Source organism: Erinaceus europaeus, chromosome 8 (genome assembly GCF_950295315.1).
Source record: "Erinaceus europaeus chromosome 8, mEriEur2.1, whole genome shotgun sequence".
Taxonomy (NCBI): domain Eukaryota; kingdom Metazoa; phylum Chordata; class Mammalia; order Eulipotyphla; family Erinaceidae; genus Erinaceus; species Erinaceus europaeus.
Genome location: NC_080169.1, coordinates 7,702,213 through 7,726,948, shown reverse-complemented (window position 1 = coordinate 7,726,948; position 24,736 = coordinate 7,702,213). Strand labels below are relative to the sequence as shown.

General features: G+C 41.2%; 1 protein-coding gene and 1 non-coding gene across 4 annotated transcripts in view; one reads left to right on the top strand and one right to left on the bottom strand.

Annotated features, from left to right (window-relative positions):
- The window catches only part of AOAH (acyloxyacyl hydrolase), a 231,926-nt gene that overhangs the window by 58,546 nt on the left and 148,644 nt on the right, over nt 1-24,736 (bottom strand). For all 3 annotated transcript variants that reach the window (XM_060195860.1, XM_060195862.1, XM_060195861.1), the window contains exons 13-14: nt 24,252-24,346; nt 3,533-3,615 (exon numbers count right to left, since the gene is read on the bottom strand). In XM_060195860.1, coding sequence (XP_060051843.1) covers nt 3,533-3,615; nt 24,252-24,346 — 178 coding nt within the window. The remainder of the gene's footprint in view (nt 1-3,532; nt 3,616-24,251; nt 24,347-24,736) is intronic.
- On the top strand, nt 3,143-3,280 carry LOC132540076 (small nucleolar RNA SNORA70). Its single transcript, XR_009551342.1, has one exon. It is a non-coding gene; the product is annotated as a small nucleolar RNA SNORA70 (small nucleolar RNA).

Here is a 24,736-nt window from a genome sequence, read left to right as displayed (position 1 = left end):
CCTCCCCCCCCATTTCGTTTTTTTATAGCCTACATGGGAAGAATATTTTTGACAGTATTGGGGGTGGGGGTGGGTGGCTACTTGAGCATTCTCCTAAAATGAAAGGGGCCAATATTTACTTTTTTATTTTAATTTAAAAATTTTTAATATTTATTTTCCCTTTTGTTGCCCTTGTTGTTTTGTCGTGTTGTGGTTATTGTTATTGTTGTTATTGATATCATCATTGTTGGATAGGACAGAGAGAAATGGATAGAGGAGGGGAAGACGGGGAAAGACAGACACCTGCAGACCTGCTTCACCGCCTGTGAAGTGACTCCCCTGCAGTTGGGGAGCTCGGGGCTCGAAACGAGATCCTTATGCTTCACGGGGTCCTTGTGCTTCATGCCACCTGCGCTTTACCCGCTGCACTACCACCCAACTCCCCAATATTTACTTTTTATCTAGAATGAGTCATAGCCCCATTTAATGGAGACTTTGTACTAATCTGTCTTGCTCACATGCAGAGCTGAGGCAATCTCTTTAGGTAAGTCACCTTGGTCATATACCAGTGATTGTGCTATCTGCTAGTGTGTGTGTGTGTGTGTGTGTGTGTGTGTGTGTGTGTGTGTGTGTGTGTGTGTGTGTCGGGGGTGGGGTGAGACCAGGGGAACAAGTTCAGCTCTGTAACTTACTATCTCTGTGATTTGGGACATGATTCTTGGTCTCTCTATGCCTGTTTCCCCAGGTGTAATACTGTGGCTATCAGAGTGACTCAGTTTTGGGAAACAGATCTAAATACACTTGATATTGAACTATGTGTTGCAATCAATGTGTACATTGTGATTTTATTCCTCCCTCGACACTCCCCAGAGTTATTGTAATCAATGGCATCTTAAAACAGATAAAATAGAATAATGCTTGCTTTAGAGTTTGTTGATAAAATGAACTAAAATATTATGCAGAAGTTATTTTCACTTGGTAAATGATGAACAAATAACAGCCATTATTGTATTAGCTAAAAATCCTTTATTGTTCTTCAGGTAGTAGAACATCTATTCTGTGTAGTTATTATCAGAAATATATTACTTGGGCTAAGGAGACAGTATAGGGCTTATGCAAAAGGACTTGAGTGCCTGAGGCTCCAATTCCCCAGATTCAATCTCTAGCACTACCATAAGCCAGAGCTGAGCAGTGCTCAGGTTAAAAAAACAAAAACAAAAACGAGGAAAGAAGAGAAAGGATGTACTATTTGTAGGTTTATACTTCTCAGAAAATTTCTTAGCATTCTTATTAGTTAGAGCTGGATGGCAGAGGAAGAGAAAACTATCAAATACATCTACCTGTGTATGTGCTGAGTCTAACATGCTGCTGACTGTCAGCCATGCTGTGTTGTGAAAACTCTCGAGGCAGAATCTCAAGGTACCAGACAAGATTGCCAAGGATGATGAGTAATATTTCCTCAGGTTCAGAAAGACAGAGACACAACTCATGCACTGTTTGCCATTTCTGCATCATGGTGTCACAAAACATTCCTCAGACACTAGCCAGGCCATGGCTTATCGATCAAGAATTTCACTGCTGAAGTTCTGTAGCAATGGATTGCCAGCAGGTCCAAGGTGTGAGGGGATCATGCAGGAAAGGAAGCAGAGCCAGAAAATGCCAATGTCGATGTCCTGGGTAACAGGGTGGGGTGATAAGAGACCTGAAGGTCTCTAACACACTCTGGAAAGACAGGCCTTTTCTTTATGGCTTTGGGGTTTCAGCCACAAGTACTTAGCTATCTTTTCTAGAAATGTGAGAAACTTTGCTCCATAGGGGAAGGTGAATCTTTGCAATAATTCTGATTTTGTTTAGTTCTTGTTCTGCTAATGCTCATGTCGGCCTTGATTCCTGAACTTTAGCTGTCTGCACTGTGGCTTTTCTAGAACTTTGCTGATGGATGACTGACTCACTCACTCCTTTGGTAGGTGTTTGTTTCCCCTTCCTTCCTTCCTTCCTTCCTTCCTTCCTTCCTTCCTTCCTGTCTTTCTTTCTTTCTTTCTTTCTTTCTTTCTTTCTTTCTTTCTTTCTTTCTTTCTTTCTTTCTTTCTTTTCTTTTCTTTTCTTTTTCTTCCTTCCTTCCTTCCTGTCTTTCTTTCTTTTTCTTTCTTTTCTTTTTTTTTTCTTCCTTCCTTCCTTCCTTCCTTCCTTCCTTCCTTCCTTCCTCCCTCCCTTCCTTCCTTCCTCCCTCCCTTCTTTCTTCCTTTCTTTCTTTCTTTCTTTCTTTCTTTCTTTCTTTCTTTCTTTCTTTCCTCTCTTCCTTTCTTGTTTGCTTTCTAAATGGGAGAAAATTTTTATTCTTGCTCTTTGCTGAGGCCTAGAGGCTTTGAAGCCAGGGCTCCTTCTCTGGAAAGGTGACACTGAAAAGGGAGATTACCAAATGTTTTCTACGCAGACCCAGATACCTTCCTCATCTACTCCCTGTCTCACTTCCCTCAATCACTCTAAGTCCAACCATGTCAGGTAAAGTAAGGACCACACAAGCTGCATAAGGGCAAGAGACTGGCACACTTTAATAGTGGCCCCGTGGGTCTGGCTTCTGTAATTGCTTCATTGCTGAACACGGATGTTGGCAGATTGATCCATATTCCCAGCCTGTTTCTATCTTTCCCTAGTGGGGCAGGGCTCTGGGAAGGTGGGGTTCCAGGACACATTGGTGGGGTTGTCTGCTCAGGGAAGTCAGGCTGGTATCATGGTAGCATCTGCAACTTGGTGGCTGGAAAGCATTAAGAGTGTTTTCCTTGATGGACCCTGAAGTCAGCTCGTAAGGGCATGTATGTGTGTATACTCACATTCATCAAGCAGACCAAGCTGCAGATGCTACTATGACATCAACCTGACTTCCCTGGGAAGACAACTTCACCAATGTGTCCTGGAACCCCACCTCCCCAGAGTCCTACCTCACTAGGGAAAGACAGAAACAGGCTGGGGATATGGATCCACCTGTCAATACCTATGACCAGTGGACAGGCGATTACAGTAGCCAGACCTTCCACCTTCTACACCCCATAAGGATCTCTGGTCCATACTCCCAGAGGGATAAAGAATAGGGAAGCTTCCAATGGAGGGGAAAGGATATGGAACTCTGGTAGTGGGAATTGTACTTCTCTTATACCACAATTTTGTCCATCATTATTAAATCACTAATAAAAATTATATAAAAAAGAAAAGGCCCAGTGTGCAGTGGCTCCAAACAAACTCTTGGGTAGTGTATGCAGCCTGTTGCTTGTACAGGCTGTCCTAAGGGGTCCTGGAGTCAAATACACCTCCGACTGCGGTCCCCTGGACAAGTGGCAGGCCCTGTACTCCTGAGAGCCTCAGAGATGTCCCTTAATCAATCACAATAAATCAAGATCCTGCTTAAGAAAAGAAAAAATAAAAAAAGAAAAGAAAAGGGAGATTACTCATTTTATTCTGGGGTCCTTGCTACCTAATTCTCAGTTTTTGAAGCTCTTATGAGACAAATTTATCACTAAAGGCACGTCAGGGCACACATAAACGAAAAGTTACATACCATTTCTTGAAATGTTCTGGTAGTCTCTGTGATTGCAGTGGTTTCTTTTCCGTAAACGCAGGTAGACAGAGTTTTCTTTAATTCTGAAACAAATATATATGCCTATATTTAGTTCACATCCATCACATGGTGAACTTCAAAAGAAACATGTTTAATTATATATTCTTTCATAAATGGTGAAGATAAACTCAGAAAATAAGGTATATGTAGACAGGTTTCATTTAAACTGTGAACACACTATTGGATTATTATAAGAAACAGCCTCAGGATGGGGCTGAGAGTATAATGCCTATACAAAGAGGCTCTGTACAAATTTGTAACCAGTATCAGACTATATCTGCACATATTTTAAGTAATTTTCTTGGCGTCTCTTTGCCCTATCTTTGATTTTCTGTTTACTCTTGCCAAAATTCAATTTAATTTAAATGCAATTTAATGTTATAATTTCTATACTTTCATAGACAGTATACAAGTATACAGTATATACTCCTGAAACAAGACCACAAATAAACAAGTGGATTAATAATTAAACTCAGGAGTAGCCAATTACTTATCAAAGGTATTGTATCTTCTCTTTACTATACTACAGTTACATCTTAAAACCTACAGAAGTTGCAGGTATGGTTCGACCTGTCAATGCCCATGTCCAGCGGAGAAGCATTTACAAAAGTCAGACTTTCCGCCTTCTGTGCAAACCATAAAGATTTTTGGTCCATACTCCCAGAAGGATAAAGAATAGGGAAGCTTCCAATAGAGGGGGAGGTATATGGAACTCTGGTGGTGGGAACTGTATGGAATTGTACCCCTCTTATCCCACAATCTTGTCAGTCATTATCAATCCCTAAAGATAACAAAAAAAAAAACAAACCCTTTACAGCAAAAACAAAAGACAACAAAACAAAATAAACCTACAGAAGCTCCCAATTTGTGTGTGCGTGCGTGGTGTGTGTGCGTGTGCGTGCGTGTGTGTCTTATATAATGCCCCATTACATTAGTGTACTTGCTACTTTCTTAGTATTTCAGGAAAATAAGTACTTCTAAGTTTGGGAACTTGGAATGCACTGGAAGTAGTGTTATTTCTGAAGTCTGAAAAAATTAGTATAACCCCTCATTTTTTTTTATGCCACCAGTGTTATCACTGGAGCCTATCACTGGACCCCACCATTTCCAGAAGTCATTTTTCCCTTCTTTCATAGAGGGTGAGAGACAGAGAGAGGCAGAGAGGGAGAGAGAAGAGACACCACAGCACTGCTCCACCATAACAAAGCTTCCCTCCTGCAGTTGGGAATCTAGTCCATGTGTGGTAATGTGTGTACTCTACCAGGTGCATCAACAGCTGGCTCTATGACATTTCTTCATAGGATACCGAAATATCCGAGCGACAATTCAAATATATGGTTTTTCCTTTATGGCAGAATCTTGAGAAGAATGATCCCTTTCACTTACTTTTTAAGCATATCTATTCACACATATAATTAAAAAAACCAACCCCCCCACACAGACACACACACAGACACACACACAGACACACACACACACACACACACACACACACACACACACACAGGGGGAGGGGATGGGGGAGATGGAAAGAGACAAAGAGACAGTATTGCCCCTGTGCTTTTAATCTGATTGATCCTTTTAACCGGGCAATTCACATCGCGCAGTACTGAGAGATAGTCTTGAATTATTTCATTGATGATGCTATCCTTTCTGTTTTTTTTCTTAGAACACCTGTTATTTGAGCTGGGACAATAACTCAGCAGGTAGGGTGCACGCTTTGCCATGTGTGTGGCACAGATCTGAGCTGAGGCACCATGTGGGAGTGCAGAGAGAAGCTTTAGTCCTAGGCTGTCTCTTCCTAGGTCTCCTTCTGTCTCTCTCTGAAGGAAAAATCAGCTTGGGAGTGGTGAAGCTATGTACGCTGAGGCTCTTGTTCCTGAATTATATTTTTGAAAATGTACCCTTAGGCTTTGTTTATTTTCCTTATTAAAACTGTTATTAGTAACACAACAACTACCACGCCAGCATGCTTCACGTCAGACTGTGTCCAGAGACTTCAGGTGTGGAATGACAACCCTTCAGCTTCATTACTTGGGTGAGACCTTTCCTTTCATGGTACTCTCTAATTCCATCTCAGGTGGTTCACTTCCTAACACACACACACACACACCCACACATGGTGGGGGGGGGGGAGATGAAAAGAGACAAAACCTAGATATAGACCAGAGTTCTCTGAGAGAGAGCATATGTTCATACGTATCCATAAACTAGGGCAAAATATATACCTGAAAGCAAAAGTACACAATAGTCTGCAGTGAATACCACCCCAATACTTCATCTGCATTATTCCAGCCTTTAGGTCCATGATTGTTCAACAGTTTGTTTGGCTTTGTATGTTAAGTCTCTTGTCAACCACCAGGTTCCAGATGCCAGCATGATGCCAACCAGACTTCCCTGGACAGACAACCCCACCAATGTGTCCTGGAGCTCTGCTTCCCCAGAGCCCCAACCTACTATGGAAAGAGAGAGACAGGCTCGGAGTATGGATCGACCAGTCAACGCCAATGTTTATCAGGGAAGCAATTACAGAAGCCAGACCTGCCACCTTCTGCATCCCACAGTGACCTTGGGTCCATACTCCCAGAGGAATAAAGAATAGGAAAGCTATCGGGGAGGGGATGGGATACAGAGTTCTGGTGGTGGGAACTGTGTGGAGTTGTACCCCTCTTATCCTATGGTTTTGTTAATGTCTCCTTTTTTAAATAAATAAAAAAATTAAAAAATTGTTATTAGTGATTTAATAGAGATTTAAAAGATTATAAGATAACAGGGGGTAGAGTTCACCACACCGAACTCACCAATAAGGTTCTGTGTCCCTGAAGCTCCTTTCCTCCCCCTCCCCCACAATGATAAACACCAGGATTCTCTCAATGTCTTAGCGATAGGCTGGCCACCCTTTATTCTTTGCACGTTTACGTGCTTCAATTCTCTATTTCACATATGAGCAAAAACATCCGCTAGCTGTCATTCACCTCTTCACTTATCTCAGGAAACATGATCATCTCCAGTTCCATCCACTGTGTCCTAAGAAGACATTTCTGTCTTTTGAAATTACACAGTAGTATATCGTTAAATATGTCCCCCACAAGCTCTTTATGTAGTCATCTGGCGATGGGCATTTAGGTTGCTTCCACTCCTTGGAAACTGCAAATAATGAAGTTACCAACATGGGGTGCATATGTTCCTTTGAATTAGCGGTTTTTCTGTCTTTGGATAAATGCCAAAGAGCAGTACTGCTGGATCATAAGGTATTTCCATCTTTGCATCTAATGTTCCCAAACTTCTTCTCTTTTTCCTAGTTTTTTTTTTTTTTTAAATTTTCATCTGTCTTTTTGCTCTGTTTTCTTTCTATTTTTATTTGACAGGTCAGAGAGAAATTGAGAGGGGAGGGGAGGTAGAGAGGGGGAGAGAAAGATAGACACCTGCAGACCTGTTTCTCTGCTCGTGAAGCATTTCCCCCGCAGGTGGGGAGCTGGGGCTCGAACCTGGGTCCTTGAGCATGGTGATATGTGTGCTGAACTGGGTGTGCCACGACCTGGCCTTTTTTGCCCTGTTTCTGAATGAAGATTACTTGAAAATTAAACTAGGTCTAAGGAGACCATATCTTTCAATCTTTTTCTATGATTGTCTCTTAGGTCTCTAGTTTAATTTCCATGTTCTTTGAAATTTTCTTTGAAAATGTCTTCAATTTTAGCATAGTGGTCTTGTTTCATGGGCCGGATACTTTATCTTTTTGAAGATATTCATTTCAGTGGGCTGGCTGGTGGTGCACCTGGTGAAGCATGCGCCATGCACAAAGACTGGGGTTCGAGCCTCTGCTTCCCAGTTGCGGGTGGGGGGGGGGGGAAGGGAGGAAGCTTCACGAGTAGCGAAGCAAGTACTGCAGGTGCCTTTTTGTCTCTTTCCCTTTCCACTTCCCTCTCCCTTCTCAAATTCTCCCTGTCCTATGAAAAATAAAAGAAAAAAATGCTACCATATGGATTCATTGTGCAGGCACCAAGTCCTATTGTTACCTCTAGTGCCAACAGTAAAATAAAATGAAATTTAATTTCAATTACTTTTATTCATTTATTCCCTTTTGTTGCCCTTTTTTATTGTTGTAGTTATTATTGTTGTTGGATAGGACAGAAAGAAATGGAGATGAGGGGAAGACAGAGAGGGAGAGAGAAAGACAGACGCCTGCAGACCTGCTTCACCGCCTGTGAAGCGACTCCCCTGCAGGTGGAGAGCCAGGGGCTCGAACCGGGATTCTTACACCGGACCTTGTGCTTTGCGCCACGTGTGCTTAACCCGCCGTGCCCGACTCCCAATTTCAATTACTTTTATAAGGAAGACATTAACTAAATACATCTGAGGGGAAACTTGAAGGTACTTTTCCCACCCCCCTCTTAGGTTTTTGTATTATCTTTTAGACACAAGATTTTCTTTAGAATCTGGATGGCCCTGGCTTATTTGTTGACTTTGGGAACCTGTTGCAAAGGCATCCAAGTACGAAGTTCTCTCAGCTGATTCACTCCCCCAGACACAACCTTCTGTTTTCTTTAATGTCAACAGCTTTTTTCCCCTTTCTTTCTTGTGACTACCCTCCTCTCTTTTTGTTTCTCTCATCCTTGTGGACAAATCCATTTACAGTCATTTTAATGGAGGCTTCACGGGAAAGAAGTAAACACTTGACCCAATCTGCTATCTCACCCAGAAACCTGAAATGGAGACCATACACGCTGCGTCATTTATGCCCTTGGCATTGACTATTTTATTATATTTTGAAAAAGTAGATGGGAATGGACATCAGATCCAGTTCCATACTGAAATAATTTCACGGTCAATAAAGAGAGGTTATTTTCTTTTGGGAAGAGTAACTGCTACCAATATTTAGTCAGAAATGTATTTTTTTTATAATATGAAAAATGAAATTTATGTACCCAAATATAATTTTATTCATGACCTGCTAAGGGAGAATAAATGGTGTGATTATTGATATTATAGGTAGTTGCACCTTTTATTACAAGCATCTAGAAATCTTTACCAGCAGATGAGTTATTTTCATTAATGTTTAGTAAGCACCAGGAAACATTTCACATCGTCAACGATGCTGTTTCTTGTGCCTCTATTCTCAAGTAACTAATCTCACTCATAAATTGTAGAAATTGAATTTCTCATGGAATGCTTAGTAGTCCCAAGAAGATAGCGGGGTCAACACAGTATTATGTGAAGCTTCTAATGCATTATTTGAAATATCTACCAACTGAAAAGACTGATTAATAGGAACTAGTTTGTGCAGGTTGATTTTAAATTGAATTGATATGGCAGATGGGGGGGGTATTCTGCACTTTAAGGTTGACTGTAATGGCCATTCTCATTTCATCCTTCCCTTTTTTTCTCCCTTTGATCCTTTCTGGACTCAAGCTTTTCAGTGTTATATTTTTTACTCTCCTTTTCTTCTGTTGCCCAGCAAAACCAGTTCAGTTAAGTGGGGTGGTAATAAAGACCAATGCTTCACTCCTGTGACTTATGGGCTGCAGAAAAGGTCTTCACCTCTCCCCCAGTGCTAAAGGGATTGGTGCCAACACCAGGAGCAGACTTGGAAGGACATTGTGTTAAAATCTTAATTTTAGGGGCCCTGGCGGTAGGTAGCACAGCGGGTTAAGTGCATGTAGCACAAAGCACAAGGACAGGTGTAAAGATCCCGGTTCGAAGGCCCCCCGCCCCACCTGCAGGTGGTCACTTCACAAGTGGTGAAGCAGGTCTGCAGGTGTCTACCTTTCTCTCCTCCTCGCTGTCTTCCCCTCCTCTCTCGACTTCTCTCTGTTCTATCCAACAACAATGACAACAATACCAATAATAGTAACAACAACGATAAACAACAAGGGCAACTAAAGGGAAAAAATAGCCTCCAGGAGCAGTGGATTCATAGTGCAGGCACCAAGTCCCAGCAATAATCCTGGAGGCAAAAAAAAAAAATCTTAATTAAAAATTTTTTATTAGCTTAATTTATTGGATAGAAATGGTCAGAAATCAAGAGGAAGGGAAAGATAGAGAGGGAGAGAGACAGAGAGACACCTGCAGCCCTGCTTCACCACTGGCAAAGCTTCCCCCTGCAGGTGGGGACCGGGGGCTTGAACCTGGGTCCTTGAGCATTGTAACGTGTGTGCTCAATCAGGTGCGCCACCACCTGCCCCCCCAAATCTTAATTATAGAAGCTTCATTTGCTGGAGAGTCCAGAAAGTACAGGCATTTCATATGAGGACATAGTGATAAGACTTTGACTTCTAACACTGAAATTCAGCTGTACGGTGAAGGATGAAAGGCTATTTTTAGCACAGAAGAAAAGGTTGTATTGTAGAAACAGATACAAATTTATTATGAAGTGCACCTGCATGATGCTATAAATCAGAGATTAATTATGAATACTTACATGAAATTATAAACTGTTACTTCAATAAAAAGTTAAAATTCATTTTTAAAGTAGAATACTCCACATTTATCTATTTATCTGTCTGTCTATCCATCCATCTGAGTGACAAGGTGCTTTCTGAGTACACACACACACACACACACACACACACACACACACTCTCTCTCTCTCTCTCAAAGTCTTCTGATGATCTCTGCCTCCCTCCCACTTCATTGTGATTGAAAAAATCAGGAATGGATAATATAAATAAATTCAAAGAGTCACTTTAAAACTGAAAAAAATATTACAGGTTATGTTAACAAAAAACTGAATAGATGAAAATTTTCAAAAAGACTTAATATGTTAGAGGTTATTGGAGTAATCCAAGTGGGATATTAGTCTGTTCTGTGAAGCTTTTTGAGGCTATTTCTGACTCTCTCCAGAGACAGGAACAGTAGGTTATAAATTCTAAGCACTTACGAAGTTGAATCTTAGGAAGTAAGTCACACACACACACACACACACACACACACACACACACACACACACACACACACACACAAAACTAGAACTTGGGAGGCTGGGAACTGGGTCAGCAAGAGATAAGTGGTCACATTTGATCTGAAAGGTTAGGGCAGGGAAACGGAGCAGGATGAAATGAGATCACTCTGAGACTAGACAGGCTTCATCCTGGGACTGCTGCTGCTAGGCCATTTTAAGGAAAAAGGGTGAATCATTTCTTCTTTTTTTTCCCCCTCTGATGTGGATGGAGGTCAGGTCAGCAGGGGGCCAGGGAGATGGATTAGAGAACTTTAAAATTCCTTCTAGTCCTCTGATATTAGCCTCATTCCAGAGACCTGTATAACCCCTTACTCACTGCATTATAAAGTAGCCAAAATTTCAGTCTTAGAGAGAAAGAAAGGGAGAAAGAGAGAGAAAGGGGGAGAGAGAGAAAGAGAGAGAAAGAGAGAGAAAGGGAGAGAGAGAAAGGGAGAGAGAGAAAGAGAGAGAAAGAAAGAGGGGGAGAGAAAGGGGGGAGAGATGGGGAGAGAGAGAGAGAGAGGAGAGAAACACATAGCACATGACATGTTATGTATTCAGGGAGCCTGACAAGGGCTAATTATGCAGTGGTGGGATCGGGTGAGGAGGACTATAGAGGGGGTGCTAGTAGTTCAGACATGACAAGATTTGCAAGGCGGCATGATAGATTTTCAACGTACAGCAGCAAAATAGCACAAGGAAATAGGTTTCCTGGGCACTGTGTTCAATTATTCATGAGCTGCTGCACTGAGTAAAGACTTTCTTGTACCTGTGAAGCCCGCTTCCCACTAAGAATCTCTCCTGTGCCATCTCTGCCCTTGGAACAGATAGAACTTTCTCCATACTGGGTTTCCTTAGCCCACTGCATCAAGGTAAACACTGAACTGTGTGTGATAACATGGAGAGATTTAAAGTTAAGAATGCTTATAAAGCTGAAAAAAAAAAAAAAAACTCAGGACATAGAAGATTATTTTAACCATAGAAACAGTATTTCTCCAAGGGTGCTCTGTGAGACAGTAGTTTTACGAGATGTGCCTTTCTGATAACACACACACACACACACACACACACACACACACACACACACACACACACACACACACACACAGATGCTACATGCTTTTGTGGTCAAATAAGTGCAGGAAATATTTGTATTATACCTTGGAAATGTACAGGGCTTTTTTTCCCTTTTGTACTAAAGATTCAGTATCGAGATTTATACTGAATAAACTTGTCTGCTTTATTTAAATTGAAATTATTGCCAGGGCTGAAAGATCTCTCACTTAGTAGCATGCATACCTTATTATTTGAGGTCCTGGGTTCAAGCCCTGGCACCACAAGGGAGCAGTATATCTGGCACAAGAGGAATTCCACCGACAGTAGGGTGGTGCTGTGGTATCTCCCTTTTCTTCTCTACTCTTTCTTTCTTTCTTTCTTTCTTTCTTTCTTTCTTTCTTTCTTTCTTTCTTTCTTTCTTTCTTTTTCTACCAGAGCACTGCTCAGCTGTGGCTTATGGTGGTGCGGGGGATTGAACCTGGGACTCTGGAGCCTCAGGCATAACCTTTGAGAGTCTCTTTGCATAACCATTATGCTATCTACCCCCGCCCAGTATCTCCCTTTTCTATGTGTCTCTTTAAGAAATATTAGTGATTTAATATTGATTTACAAAATTATAAGGTAACAGGGTTAATCATTCCACATCTTTTCCATCACCAGGGTTCTATGTCTCTATTCCCTCCACTGAAAACTGCCCAAGATCACAGATATGGGTTGACTATTATTTCTATAACTATCATCTCTCTGTATATATATTTGCCCATTTTTCCCCCTATGGTCTTGCCTTCTCTTCCCAAGTCACACCTACTACTTCTGAGTCTCTCTCTCTCTCTCTTTTTCCTCCTCTTCTATTTCTAGGTCTTGATAGAGTTGGAGTTCAGAGCCCTCTGGTCAACTTCCTCTAACATTTCTCCCCCTCTGGGAATACTGACCAAAATTCTTTATGGGTTGCAGAAGGTGGGGCTTCTGGCTTCTGTAACTGCTTCTCTGCTGGACATGGACATTGGAATATCTATCCATACCCCCAGCTTTATATGTCTCTTTCTGTTTTGTTTTGTTTTGTTTTGTTTTCTCCTTCTCTAGCCCTTACCCCACCACCCATGGTCACTCTGGGGACTGAAGGAGCCCTCTCCTCACACTGGCTTTTGGAAAGCCTCTCCTTATTCTGTGCTGATTTCCAGCTGGTGTGGCCTCAACCATCACACTGAGCCTGGGGTCTATCAGACCCGCATTAGACCCTGGTCCTTAGCTTGCTGAGGCCCATTGGCAAGAACCAAGGGAATTAAAATAGCACACATCCACACCCCACCCCGAGGTCTGGAGGTCAGAAGTCCCATGTCAAGGCCATGCAGCTTCCATAGGTTCCAAGAGAACATCTTCCCTGTGGCTTCTAGCTCTGGGGGTTCCCTGGGTCCTTGGGGCTTGAAACCTGCCATCTAGCCTCTGCCCTGTTGTCACAAGCCTCTTTCCCTTCCTTCCTTCCTTCCTTCCTTCCTTCCTTCCTTTCTTTCTTTCTTTCTTTCTTTCTTTCTTTCTTTCTTTCTTTCTTTCTTTCTTTTTTTCTTTCTCTTTCTCTCTCTCTCCTCTTTCTTTCTTTCTTTCTCTCCTGCCTTCCTTCCTTCCTTCTTTTACTGGGGGATTAATGTTTTACAGTCGACAGTAAATACAGCAGTTTGTACATGCATAATGTTTCCCAGTTTTCCACACAACAATACAAACCTCACCAGGTCCTTAGCCATCATGTTACAGGACCTGTACTCTAGTCTTTTACTTTAGTGCAATACACCATATGTCTCTTTATCTCTCTCTTCCTTCCTCAAAAAAAAAAAAAACAAAACAGAATTGGACCCAGGAGGTTGCTCAGAAATAACACAAATGTAAGAGGTCTTAGGTTCATTCTATGCATAAAAAATGATTAAAAAGTCAGAATTTCTAAAACTTTTAACTTAAAAATTAAAAGAAAATGTGTGTGATATCCTCTAACTTCATGTGTAGACAATGATTCACTGAACATTATTTGAGTTAACTGATGAATTTTTTCTGTGATCTATTTAAGAGCATTGAGATGGGCTGAAAGTTCAGGTTCTGAACTCTGGTTACAGGAATTATACTAAGGGGCCGGGCAATAGCACACCAGGTTAAGTGCACATAGTACGAAGCCCAAGGACCAACACAAGGAATTAGACTAGAGAAGGTCAGAGGGTTTTAGTTTACTTTGATCAGTCTGGATTACTAATTTCTATTGTTCTAGAAAAAAATTCAAACAGAGGCTTGATTTATCTATTATTGATCAAATTAATTTGTTAGCAGATGCCTTCCTTCAGTCTTTCTACCTTACAAGTTGATCATTTTATTTTAAATGTGTTTTATCATAATCAGCATGCTGGCTGTGTAGCTATGTTACTGAATCTTCCTAATTTCTTAAAGGACACACTTAGAAGTCCAAGACACTTAGAAGTGTGTCTTATAGGACACACTTAGAAGTCCAAAGGCTTAAGTTACACTCATTTATTTTTATATGCCTCACATCATGCAGCTGTAGGTTAATTTCATACTCTGTATGTTTCTCTTTCTTTGTCTCTATAGAGTTTTCCCTTAAATGCTAATTCCTGCAAATCTGGTTTGATTTATGCAACATGTCAAAATGCAGTAGAAGGAGACTTGTAGAAAAATTGTAAAGCTAGAGTCGGGCATTAGCGCAGCGGGTTAAGCACAGGTGGCGGCAAGCACAAGGACCGGCATAAGGATCCCAGTTCGAGCCCCCGGCGCCCCACCTGCAGGGGAGTCCCCACGTTGGGCGCCATTTGTTGTTTAAATTCGGAGGCTCTAGCTGGCCGGGCTAGCTTCACGGGTGGGTAACAGAGACTCGAGGACACACGGCTGGGCAGGGAAGCTGTATTTCTTTATTCAGGAACAACGATTCATAAACTAACCCGAACTAATCACCAAACAGAACTCTGCTGCCTCCTTCCCCCGCAGCAGCGCCCAGAACTCTCCAACTCTGGAACTCTGTCGGGGTACCTTGGGGCGGGGACAAGTGGGCCTGCGAAACTACCAGGAAACTAGCAGGACTAATCCAATTTTCCTGGCAGGGGAAGGGCTAGACCAAACCAGTGTAAAGCATACAACACCCACCTGCAGGGGAGTCGCTTCACAAGCGGTGAAGCTGGTCTGCAGGTGTCTGTCTTTCCCACCCCCTCTCTGTCTTCCCCTCCTCTTTCCATTTCTCTCTGTCCTATCCAACAACAACGACATCAACAACAACAATAGTAACTTCAACAATAATACAACAAGGGCAACAAAAAGGGAATAAATAGATAAATATTAAAAAGAAAAATGTAAAGTAATATCATTATGAACCTATTCAGTAGCTTTGTTTTGTTTTTTACTAAGTACCTGCTATGGTGTCACATAATGCCCCAGGGTTAGCACTGCAGACTGAGGTCAAACTGGATTCCTGCTCTGGAAAGTGTCAGAATCTGAGTTCAGGGAGGGTGCAGTGCGGGAGACAATGACTAAGCCTTTACAACAGGTGAGATGACACTGGTAATGAAGGGATGCAAGGGAGCGGGGGCACAGGAGAGAACACCAGACAGGCGTTGGGATGAAGAAGCTGATAGTTTTCTTTCTTAAATTTTTAAAATATTTATTTATTTATTTTCCCTTTTGTTGTCCTTGTTGTTTAACATTGTTGTGGTTATTGTTATTGATGTCGTTGGATAGGACAGAGAGAAATGGAGACAGGAAGGGAAGACAGAGAGGGGGAGAGAAAGACAGATACCTGCAGACCTGCTTCACCACTTGTGAAGCAACTCCCCTGCAGGTGGGGAGCCGGGGGCTCGAATTGGGGTCCTTACGCTGGTCCCTGTGCTTTGCGCCAGGTGTACTTAATCCGCTGCGCCACCTCCCGACTTCCAAAGCTGGTAGTTTTTACAAGGTTGATTAGTTGAAATTATATCAACCAACTTTTTTTTTGTTACCTTAAAATGCACTGCTATCTTATATTATAAATAAATCTTTTCCCATATGTAATTATATATATGTATATATATATATATATATATATATATATATATATATATATATATCATTTAGAAAAGTCTGGTTCATCAAGTTACCCAGATATACCAAATGCTGACAAATTTTATGATGTAATATTGGGAAATTATATTCATTGGTAGCATTATCTATTTCATTAGAAAAGTCTATGAGTTTTAACTGCTAAGTTCATAGTTAAGGGTATAAAATTTCCAAAACATCAAAGTTTTCTTTGAAAGTTCAAAATCTTTTTTCCTGATTAGTAGCTAATATTGTCAGTTACAAACTGCTGTAGTTCCGAGTCTGAATAACCATAGTTTATTACCTCAACTTTTTCAATAAAAATGATATTCCATGAAAATTTGATTTAGTTCCAACTCACTCACATGGTGCTTTTTCTTAAAATAACCAATATATTTAGTTATACAGAAAAAGTGCTTTAGGCATACTTTGCTTCATCCAAGTAAATTATTAAAATCTTATGCTTGATTTGATAATTTAATGAAATTAATAATCCCATTTGCTTTATCTGGGACATAAAAACACTTTTTAAAAAATTTATTCTTGCCTCCAAGAATTTCACTGGGGTTTAATGTCTGTACAACTTCATCACTCTTGATAGACAAAATTTTTCCAGATAGTGAGTGAGAAACAGAGGAGAGGGAACCCCTTTTTGCATGGTGTTCCCAGGTGACGGCTGGGGACTCAAACCTGGGTCTTAAAATCACCACAAGAAAATGGTGGCAGAGTCATGCAAACACAAAGACCCATAAATAACCCTGGGAAGCAAAAATAATAATAATAATAATAACTTCTGGTGGCTGAGAAATAGCTCACCTGACAGGTGCAATCTTTGTGTTTACATGACTCTGCCACCATTTTCTTGTGGTGATTTTATAAAACAGAGGTTGAGGGATGAAACAAAGAGACAGAGGGGAGAGAAATACCTGTAGCTGCAGCAGCACTGAAGCACTGTTTATGAAATTTCCCCACTGCAGGTGGGGATGTTCGCAGACGGTAGCGCTCGCGCGCGTGCGTGTGTGTGTGTGTGTGTGTGTGTGTGCGTGCGCGCGCGTGTGTGTGTGTGTGTGTGTGTGTGTCTTCAGGGTCATTGCTGGGGCTCAGTGCCTGCATATGAATCCACTGCTCCAGGAGGCCATTTTTTTTCCCCTTTTGTTGCCCTTGTTGTTTTATTGTTGTAGTTATTATTGATGTTGTTGGATAGGACAGAGAGCAATGGAGAGAGGAGGGGAAGACAGAGAGGGGGAAAGACAGACACCTGCAGACCTGCTTCACCACTTGTGAAGTGACCCCCATGCAGGTGGGGAGCCGGGGGCTCAAACCAGGATTCTTGCGCTGGGTCCTTCCTTGCGCTTTGCGCCACGTGCGCTTAACCTGCTGTGCTACTGCCCGGCCCCCATAGATGATATTTTAAACAGAAGATTCCCATCCCCTCTCTCTCCTTCAAAATCAGAAGTGGATGAAGACGGGACCACAGAGACTACGAATAATATTTGGCTTTCTGCTGATTCACTGTTAGCAGTTTTATCACCATTTTTTTTGTTTGTTTGTTTGTTTGTTTTCCCTCCAGGGTTATTGCTGGGTTCGGTGCCTGCACCATGAATCCACCGCTCCTGGAGGCCATTTTTCCCCCCTTTTGTTGTCCTTGTTGTTGTAGCCTCGTTGTGGTTATTATTATTGCCATTGTTGATGTTGTTTGTTGTTGGATAGGACAGAGAGAAATGGAGAGAGAAGGGGAAGACAGAGAGGGGGAGAGAAAGACAGACACCTGCAGACCTGTTTCACCGCCTGTTAAGAGACCCCCTGCAGGTGGGGAGCCAGGGGGCTTGAACCGGGATCCTTATGCCGGTCCTTGAGCTTTGGGTCACATGCGCTTAACCCACTGCGCCACCGCCGGACCCTCATCACCATTGTTTTTATACCATCAGGACAAATGGCTCTACCGGTTCAAAAGGCAAATGCTGTTTCAATATTGCTGCGAAACTAGTTACTACCTTGGGACTCCAGGGCAGAGCATTTTAAAGACCTCCCTAAGGGGCCCATGAATCAGACTTGGGGACTGCAGCTGCAGACTCACTGCAATCACCCTCGACCAGTTTCAAATGGCCAACTCTCTGGCTGACGATTTGATTTTCAAAGTTTGATTATAAGATGGCTGTTCATGTGCAGTTATATCACATGTAATTTTTGAATAATGGATTTAATAAGGTTATTAAGCCCCTTCATGGTTAGAACTTACATGCCTTCTTTTTAAAACATGAAATTAGGTTAGGAAATCATTGCTGTAATTCCCTTTCCTCCAATTTTCTGTTTTTAATGTCCCAGGTGACTAGGTTTGGAGTTATACATGGCTTTTTAAAATTGTGTTCTCATATAATATCTACTGGTGGGAGAGAATAGATAACCTTTGATCCTCAGATTCTAGGACACCTCGCATCAAAGATGTGGTTTAACGTTAAATGTCCTTGAATACCATGACTGTGGTACTTACGACAGTGATTTCTATCTCTTTCTCGGCCTTTGCTACATCTCTAACTCATATCGTAAGCTTTAGAGGCAGAGGAAGAAACATTTACTCTAGGAAATTCCATTTGTGCCCCTGTTATGTTGACCTGACCTCATTCTTATTTCTCCAGCTTAACATAACCTTGGTATCTTTCTTTAGTGTTTTTTGTTGTTGTAGTTATTATTGATGTCGTTGTTGTTGGATAGGACAAAGAGAAATGGAGAGAGGAGAGGAAGACAGAGACGGGGAGAGAAAGACAGACACCTGCAGACCTGCTTCACTGCCTGTGAAGCGACTCCCCTGCAGGTGGGGAGCTGGGGGCTCGAACCAGGATTCTTACACTGGTCCTTGAGCTTTGCACCACGTGCGCTTAACCCGCTGTACTACCACCTGACTCCCCTTTAGTGTCTTTTGACTTTAACAACCCTCTGTGGTTAGTTCCAGCTTCTTATTTATTAAAAATGCTGTCAGATGCCTTTTGTTTTATGCCAGTCCTCTTACCCCCTGACTCTAATGAACCTGCTTGTCATTTACCCTTTCCCTGGAGAACCCTGTCTCTCTTTGGAGTAGCTGAATGACCAGCTATGGTGTACATCACCTTAAAATGCAATAGGAAGGGACAATACTTTGAGTTTACAAGAATGCACAGCCATGCCATTTGCTCAAAGTAGACTCTCACTATTGTCCTTGCCTATTGTATTTTTAAGATAATGTACACCACCACAGCAGAAAACAGAATTAGTAAGATTGAGGATGAATTAGAGAAAACTAAGAAAGTAAGAGAACTAAAAAAGAGATTAAGAGACACTGAAAACAGCAACAGAGTAGGAAGATGGATCAGAAAACACAACCCAGCCACATGTTGTCTTCAAAAATCCCAACTAATCCATACATTGCTCATGTTTTGTATCAAGGAACAGCTAATTAAAAAATGAGGTAAAATTAAGATATATATATATTTATATATATACTTGTTGCTGTAATAAATCACTGCAAAATCAGGGGCTTAAAATAAAATGAATACATCATTTTACAGCTTGCAGGTCAAAAATCTGAAAGGAATTAAAATCAAGTCACTGTTCAGGACCAGTCATGGGCTGAAACCCAGGGTTTGTAAGGCTGAAAGCCTTTTCCCACTTTTTCTTGAGGGGAGACTTGATGTACTTTTCTTTTTCAGGAGCTGATGGTTATGTTTCTCCATCTTTAAGGCTAGCCCCCTCTTCAGCTGCCTGCATCAATTTAGAGGATGCGGATGATTACATTAGACCCACCTGGATGAGCCAGGCTAGTTTAAATGGAGGAGAAATCATACTTGCTGCGGAAAAAACAGAAGCTCCTCTTCCCAGTAATTTCCCCCAATTAATTGTCTCTAAGTCAACTGGTAACATCAAGTAGCATGTGAGCTTTCATATTCTGTCATCCAAGACCACTGAACTTAGACAATGAGAACTTCAGAGATGATCTGGTACAATTTAACTGCACTACATACAGAGGTCAGGGGGCGCTAAATGTACCACCTACGAGGACATGAGTCCCAAACCCTTGTGCTTTTATCACAAGTCTTCCTTATACTCTACTCCGCCAATTCTCAGGGCTGTGTCTTTTCAGATAGTGTTTTTCATTCAGGATATAAAATCAAATTAACAGATATTTACATAATCTCATATTACGCACGTTCTTGATAAGTAGTAATCCTTATAGATGAACATTAAATGTCAGCAAATAGCTTATTCAATGTAAATGAATGGGATTAATAAAAGATGCATTTGCACTGTTTTGTGATTTTGGTCCATCTTTTAAAGTACCCAATTCCACGTCTTTTAGGTCCTGAAGAAGGGCCTACTCTATGAATCTTCTCCAAACACTTTTTTTTTTTTAATTTAGCTGTTTTCAAGTTGCTTTTTATTCTTTAAGTCATTCAATTACTTTAGTATCTTCTTTAGGCTCTAAATTTTTTTTAAAAAAATGGTCTCCAGAAATTGACAGAGAGATAGTATTTTGTGGGTAAGTATTAGTTTACAAATCTGAACTCTAGTCTTTTCTTGTTTCTTGCTTTGATCTTTAAGGGATATATCTGATGGTAACTTATCATTTCCTGGTTATGATCTCATGTTCTCAGATGATTTCTCCTGCAGTTTGAAATTTATTCCTTAAGCCTGAGGGTGTCTATAGGTTGTTGGGACATGAAGTTATTCCCTGAGTATGTCACTTGGCACTGCATGGTAAGTTATTTATTTTTCTGGAAACATTCCACCTAAAATGCCTGCCCATAAATCTGGGCAGTACATCATACTTGTGCAAAATAAAGCCATGATAATAAGAAATCATTATTAGTATGTAACCTGAGCACACATATGGCTGTTAAAGTACACTCACCAGGGCTGGAGAGACAGCTCAATTTGTCAGAGCACAGGATTTGCAAGCCAGAACCTCCAAAGGCTACAGCTGCAATCCCTAATCCAAACACAAGCTAGACTAAGCGGTGATCCTGGTCTGTCTCTCATAAAAAGAGCTAAGTAAAATCTTTCAAAGATGAAAATACTTCCACATTGGATGTTGCTTTTATTGATTTTTGAAGAGTCATTTATTTATTTTCTGTGAGAGAGGGAAAGAGAGAGACCAGAACACTACGGTAGCATATGTGGAATTAGCAGTTGAACCTACCAAGTCACCTCTGTTTGAGTGATACCACTTTTCACAGAAATTCCTCCTTCCGGAAATTTTAGTTTTGTTGACCAACCTATATTTGTGTCACTGGGTTCTTGACCTCTTTTAACTTAAGTAGATTTTTTTTGGCATTATATTTGTTGCTTTTGAAAGGGACCTGAATATGAAATACTATTTGTAACCTTTTTATAAATGTCCTTTGTTTTTAAGAGTTTTAGTTCTCTTTATCGCCAAGTTTCCTGTCTTTATACTACAATTCCACCCTTCCCCCTTAACCTACTCAATTGTTTTCTGAGTAGTATTGGGGGAAAAAAAAAACCTAAACATGACACTTGATTTAAGGGATATTGCTTTTTAATTTTCTGAAGCAATCATGAGAATTTAAAAAAAAACATGTCTTTTGAACCAAAGTAGATAGCAATTGGTGAAACTAAAGGTATATGTTTGTCTCTTTCTCTCTCTCCCTTTTTTTTTTTTTAATTTAAGAAAGAAAGACATTAACAAAACCATAGGATAGGAGGGGTACAACTCCACACAATTCCCACCACCCAGTCTCCATATCCCACCCCCTCCCCTGATAGCTATATGCTTGTCTCTTAATGTATGCATATACTTCCAATTAGATTTCTGGCTGTCTCTATCCAATAAATAAATGAAGATAATTTTTAAAAAAAATTATAAAAAGAATAGTACGTAGAGACAGGTGACAAGGGACACTTGGAGAATGATATCTCTATAACTCAGGGCCCCAGAAACACAGAGAAATCTCTTCAGAGTAGTTGAATGACCAGCTGTGGCAACAGGAAGGGGCAATATTTTGAGTCTACAGACACATAAACCATGTTACTTGCTCGAAGTAGACTCTCACTATTGTCCTGGCCTGTTGCATTTTTAAGGTAATGGATGCTGCCACAGCCCATTATTCAACTACAGTGGACCAAAGAGTATAGATATTAAAGAGAATACTGCCTTCACTGCCAGGCCCACTGCTCTCCACCACGACCGCCCCCAACAACAAACAGCTAGAAACCAAATTATCAGAGTCTTTTTGGGAGTAAGAGCTCAATTTACATAGAGTTTTTGAAAAAAAAAGTTTTAGAGCTGTAGAATAATTACTACCAAAATGTGGGTCACAAGTGGAGATGAGGAAAGAAGATTTTGAGGATCAGGGTTCAAGCCCCCAGCTCCCCACCTCTGGGAGGGGGTCACTTCACAAGCAGTGAAACAGGTTACAGGTGTCTTATCTATCTCCCACTCCCCCCCCCTCAATTTCTCTCTGTTCTATCCAGTAGAATGAAAAAAAAAGGAAAAACAAAGGTCACGAGGAGCAGTGGATTTGTAGTGCAGGCACCGAGCCCTAGTGATAACCCCAAAGGCAGGAAAAAAAAAAAAAAAAGAAAACACCACTAATTTTTTTCCTCCAGGGTTATCACTGGTGTTCATTGCCCACACTATGAATACTTTTCCTGCTGGCCATTTCCCCCCCTTTGTTGCCCTTGTTGTTTATTGTTGTTGTTGTTGGATAGGATAGAGAAAACTCAAAAGAGGAGGGATCAGAGAGGGGGAGAGAAAGACACCTGCAGACCTGCTTCAACACTTAGTGAAGCGACTCCCCTACTGGGGAGCCAGGGGCTCCAACTGGGATCCTCACACAGGTCCTTGCGCTTCTTGACATGTGTGCTTAACCCCCTGCACGGTCCGCCAGTCCCCCACGATATAAAACTTTTACTAGGGTTTTCTGCCTGCCTGACTCATACTGTTCTCCACTGACTTTGGTTTCCAGAGAGAGGGAGAGACATCTTTGCAGTGCTGTATCACTCATAAAGCTTCCCTTCTGCCTGATGCTCCCTCGTGGTGGCTGAGGGCTCCAATTTGGGGCCTCACAGGTATTAAATCGCATGCTTTACTGGGTGAGCTGTCTCCTGGCCCCAGGAAACAAGTTTTCTCTAGTTTTGCTGGACTTGGTAAACAGAGCCCTCTTTTATCCTTTATGTGACCCCAGTACAGATTTATAGTACTTGGGTTACATTGACATCTATTGGGGATTTCCTCTTTGGCAACTTCAAAAGACAGTTTGTCAAGGAAGGTGACTGAGGTTTTAGGATCCACATATAAATCCAAGCTTCCATCCAAAGTACAATAAAATTGTTTATTTCCTATTCATAGTTCCTTATGCTACTGTTATGGAAGTCTTACTTTAGTAAACATTGATGTACTTCTGTGTGTAGGTAGCTGGATTTGGAGGAGGGCACTTAAATAATATCTTTTCAATTCTGATGTTGACAGTGGAGAGATAGCCAAGACTCTTTCCCAGAAAGCTTCTTTCACCAGGTGCAGGCTAAAACACAGGTTGCATTTCAGGTGAAAAAGACAAAAGCAGCTTCACTACAGGCAACAGGAGCTAAAAGTGGGGGGCAGGAGGCTAAGGGGTCCTAAGAATACTGAGCATATGCAGACGAAAGGAAGAGGTCGCAGTCACATAAGCAACACCTGAAACTGTGAAGGTCCCACATCTTCACAAGGATTTTTTTTTTCCTGTTCTTACATAGTTCAGCTATCCCACAGTAATGCTTTAAATGTAGGGGAAATGGCTCTTATCGGTAGAGGTTGTATTGTTGTATGGAAAACTAAGAAATTTTATGCATGTACAAACTATTGTATTTACAGTCAACTGTAAAACATTAATCCCCCAATAAATAAATTAAAAAAAAACAAAACCCTGCACATAAAGGTTGGATTCTGTGGGCTACAGAAGCCTTTTTAGATTATTCTTCCTGGTACGATGTGACACAAGAAGTTATAATGACAGAACCTACCACTTACTAATATGTGACCTTGGGTCAATTTTTATAACCTGCTCATTTAACTGTTCAGTTCATCAGTTGCAAAATGCTGAACACAGTATCACTTACCCGACAAGGAAGTAAGAAAATTTCTGGGGAACACTCAGTATAGTACTTGACACAGAGTGAATAATGCCTCGTAAGCATTACCTCTTTCAACATCTTCACGAGCACCTTAATAGCGGTTTTCAAGAGGACAAGATTGCAAGGACACTAGTTCCACACCAGACTCCTGACCCAAGTTCTGTATCTGTCGCAAGTGATAACCACAACAGTTTTAACAGTCTTTGAGAAAGTTTGCACCCTTTTCATCCCCCCCTTTTTTTTTGCTCCAGCCTTGATACCACAACAAATCACACATAGGAAAGTGGGGTTTGTGTGTCACTTAGACTAGCCTTGAATTGCCTCTACTCTTAAATTCAGGGAAACAAGTCAAGGATGATTCTTGGGACTTCAGACTCCGGTTAATTTTAACTATTATTTAATTTTTTAAAGTTACATATATATATGTATATATATATCTATATATATCTCCATGTTCTTTCTCTCACGGTGTTCTATTCAAATGTCTGAGACTGCAGACACACATACCTGCTGGTGGGATCTTCCAGAAATCCGGTAACACCAGAGAGTTGGGGCCAGTTGAACTCATCAGTAAGAGCTGTTGGTAAACTCTCAAAGGATTTCTGAAAATAATAATAATAATAATAATAATAATAATAATAATAATGATTATCCAAATGTTCATGTTTCCTGTAAGCAGTAACACTAAGGGGCTGGGCAGTAGCACCGTGGGTTAAGCACACGTGGTGCAAAGCGCAAGGACCAGTGTAAGGATCACAGTTCAAGCCCCCGGCTCCCCATCTGAAGGGGGGTCTCTTCACAGGTGGTGAAGCAGGTCTGCAGGTGTCTCTCTTTCTCTCCCCCTCTCTGTCTTCCCCTCCTCTCTCCATTTCTCTCTGTCCTATCAAACAACGACAGCAATAACAATAACAATAATAACAGCAACAATAAACAACAAGGGCAACAGAAGGGGAAAAAATAGCCTCTAGGAGTATTGGATTCGTAGTACAGGC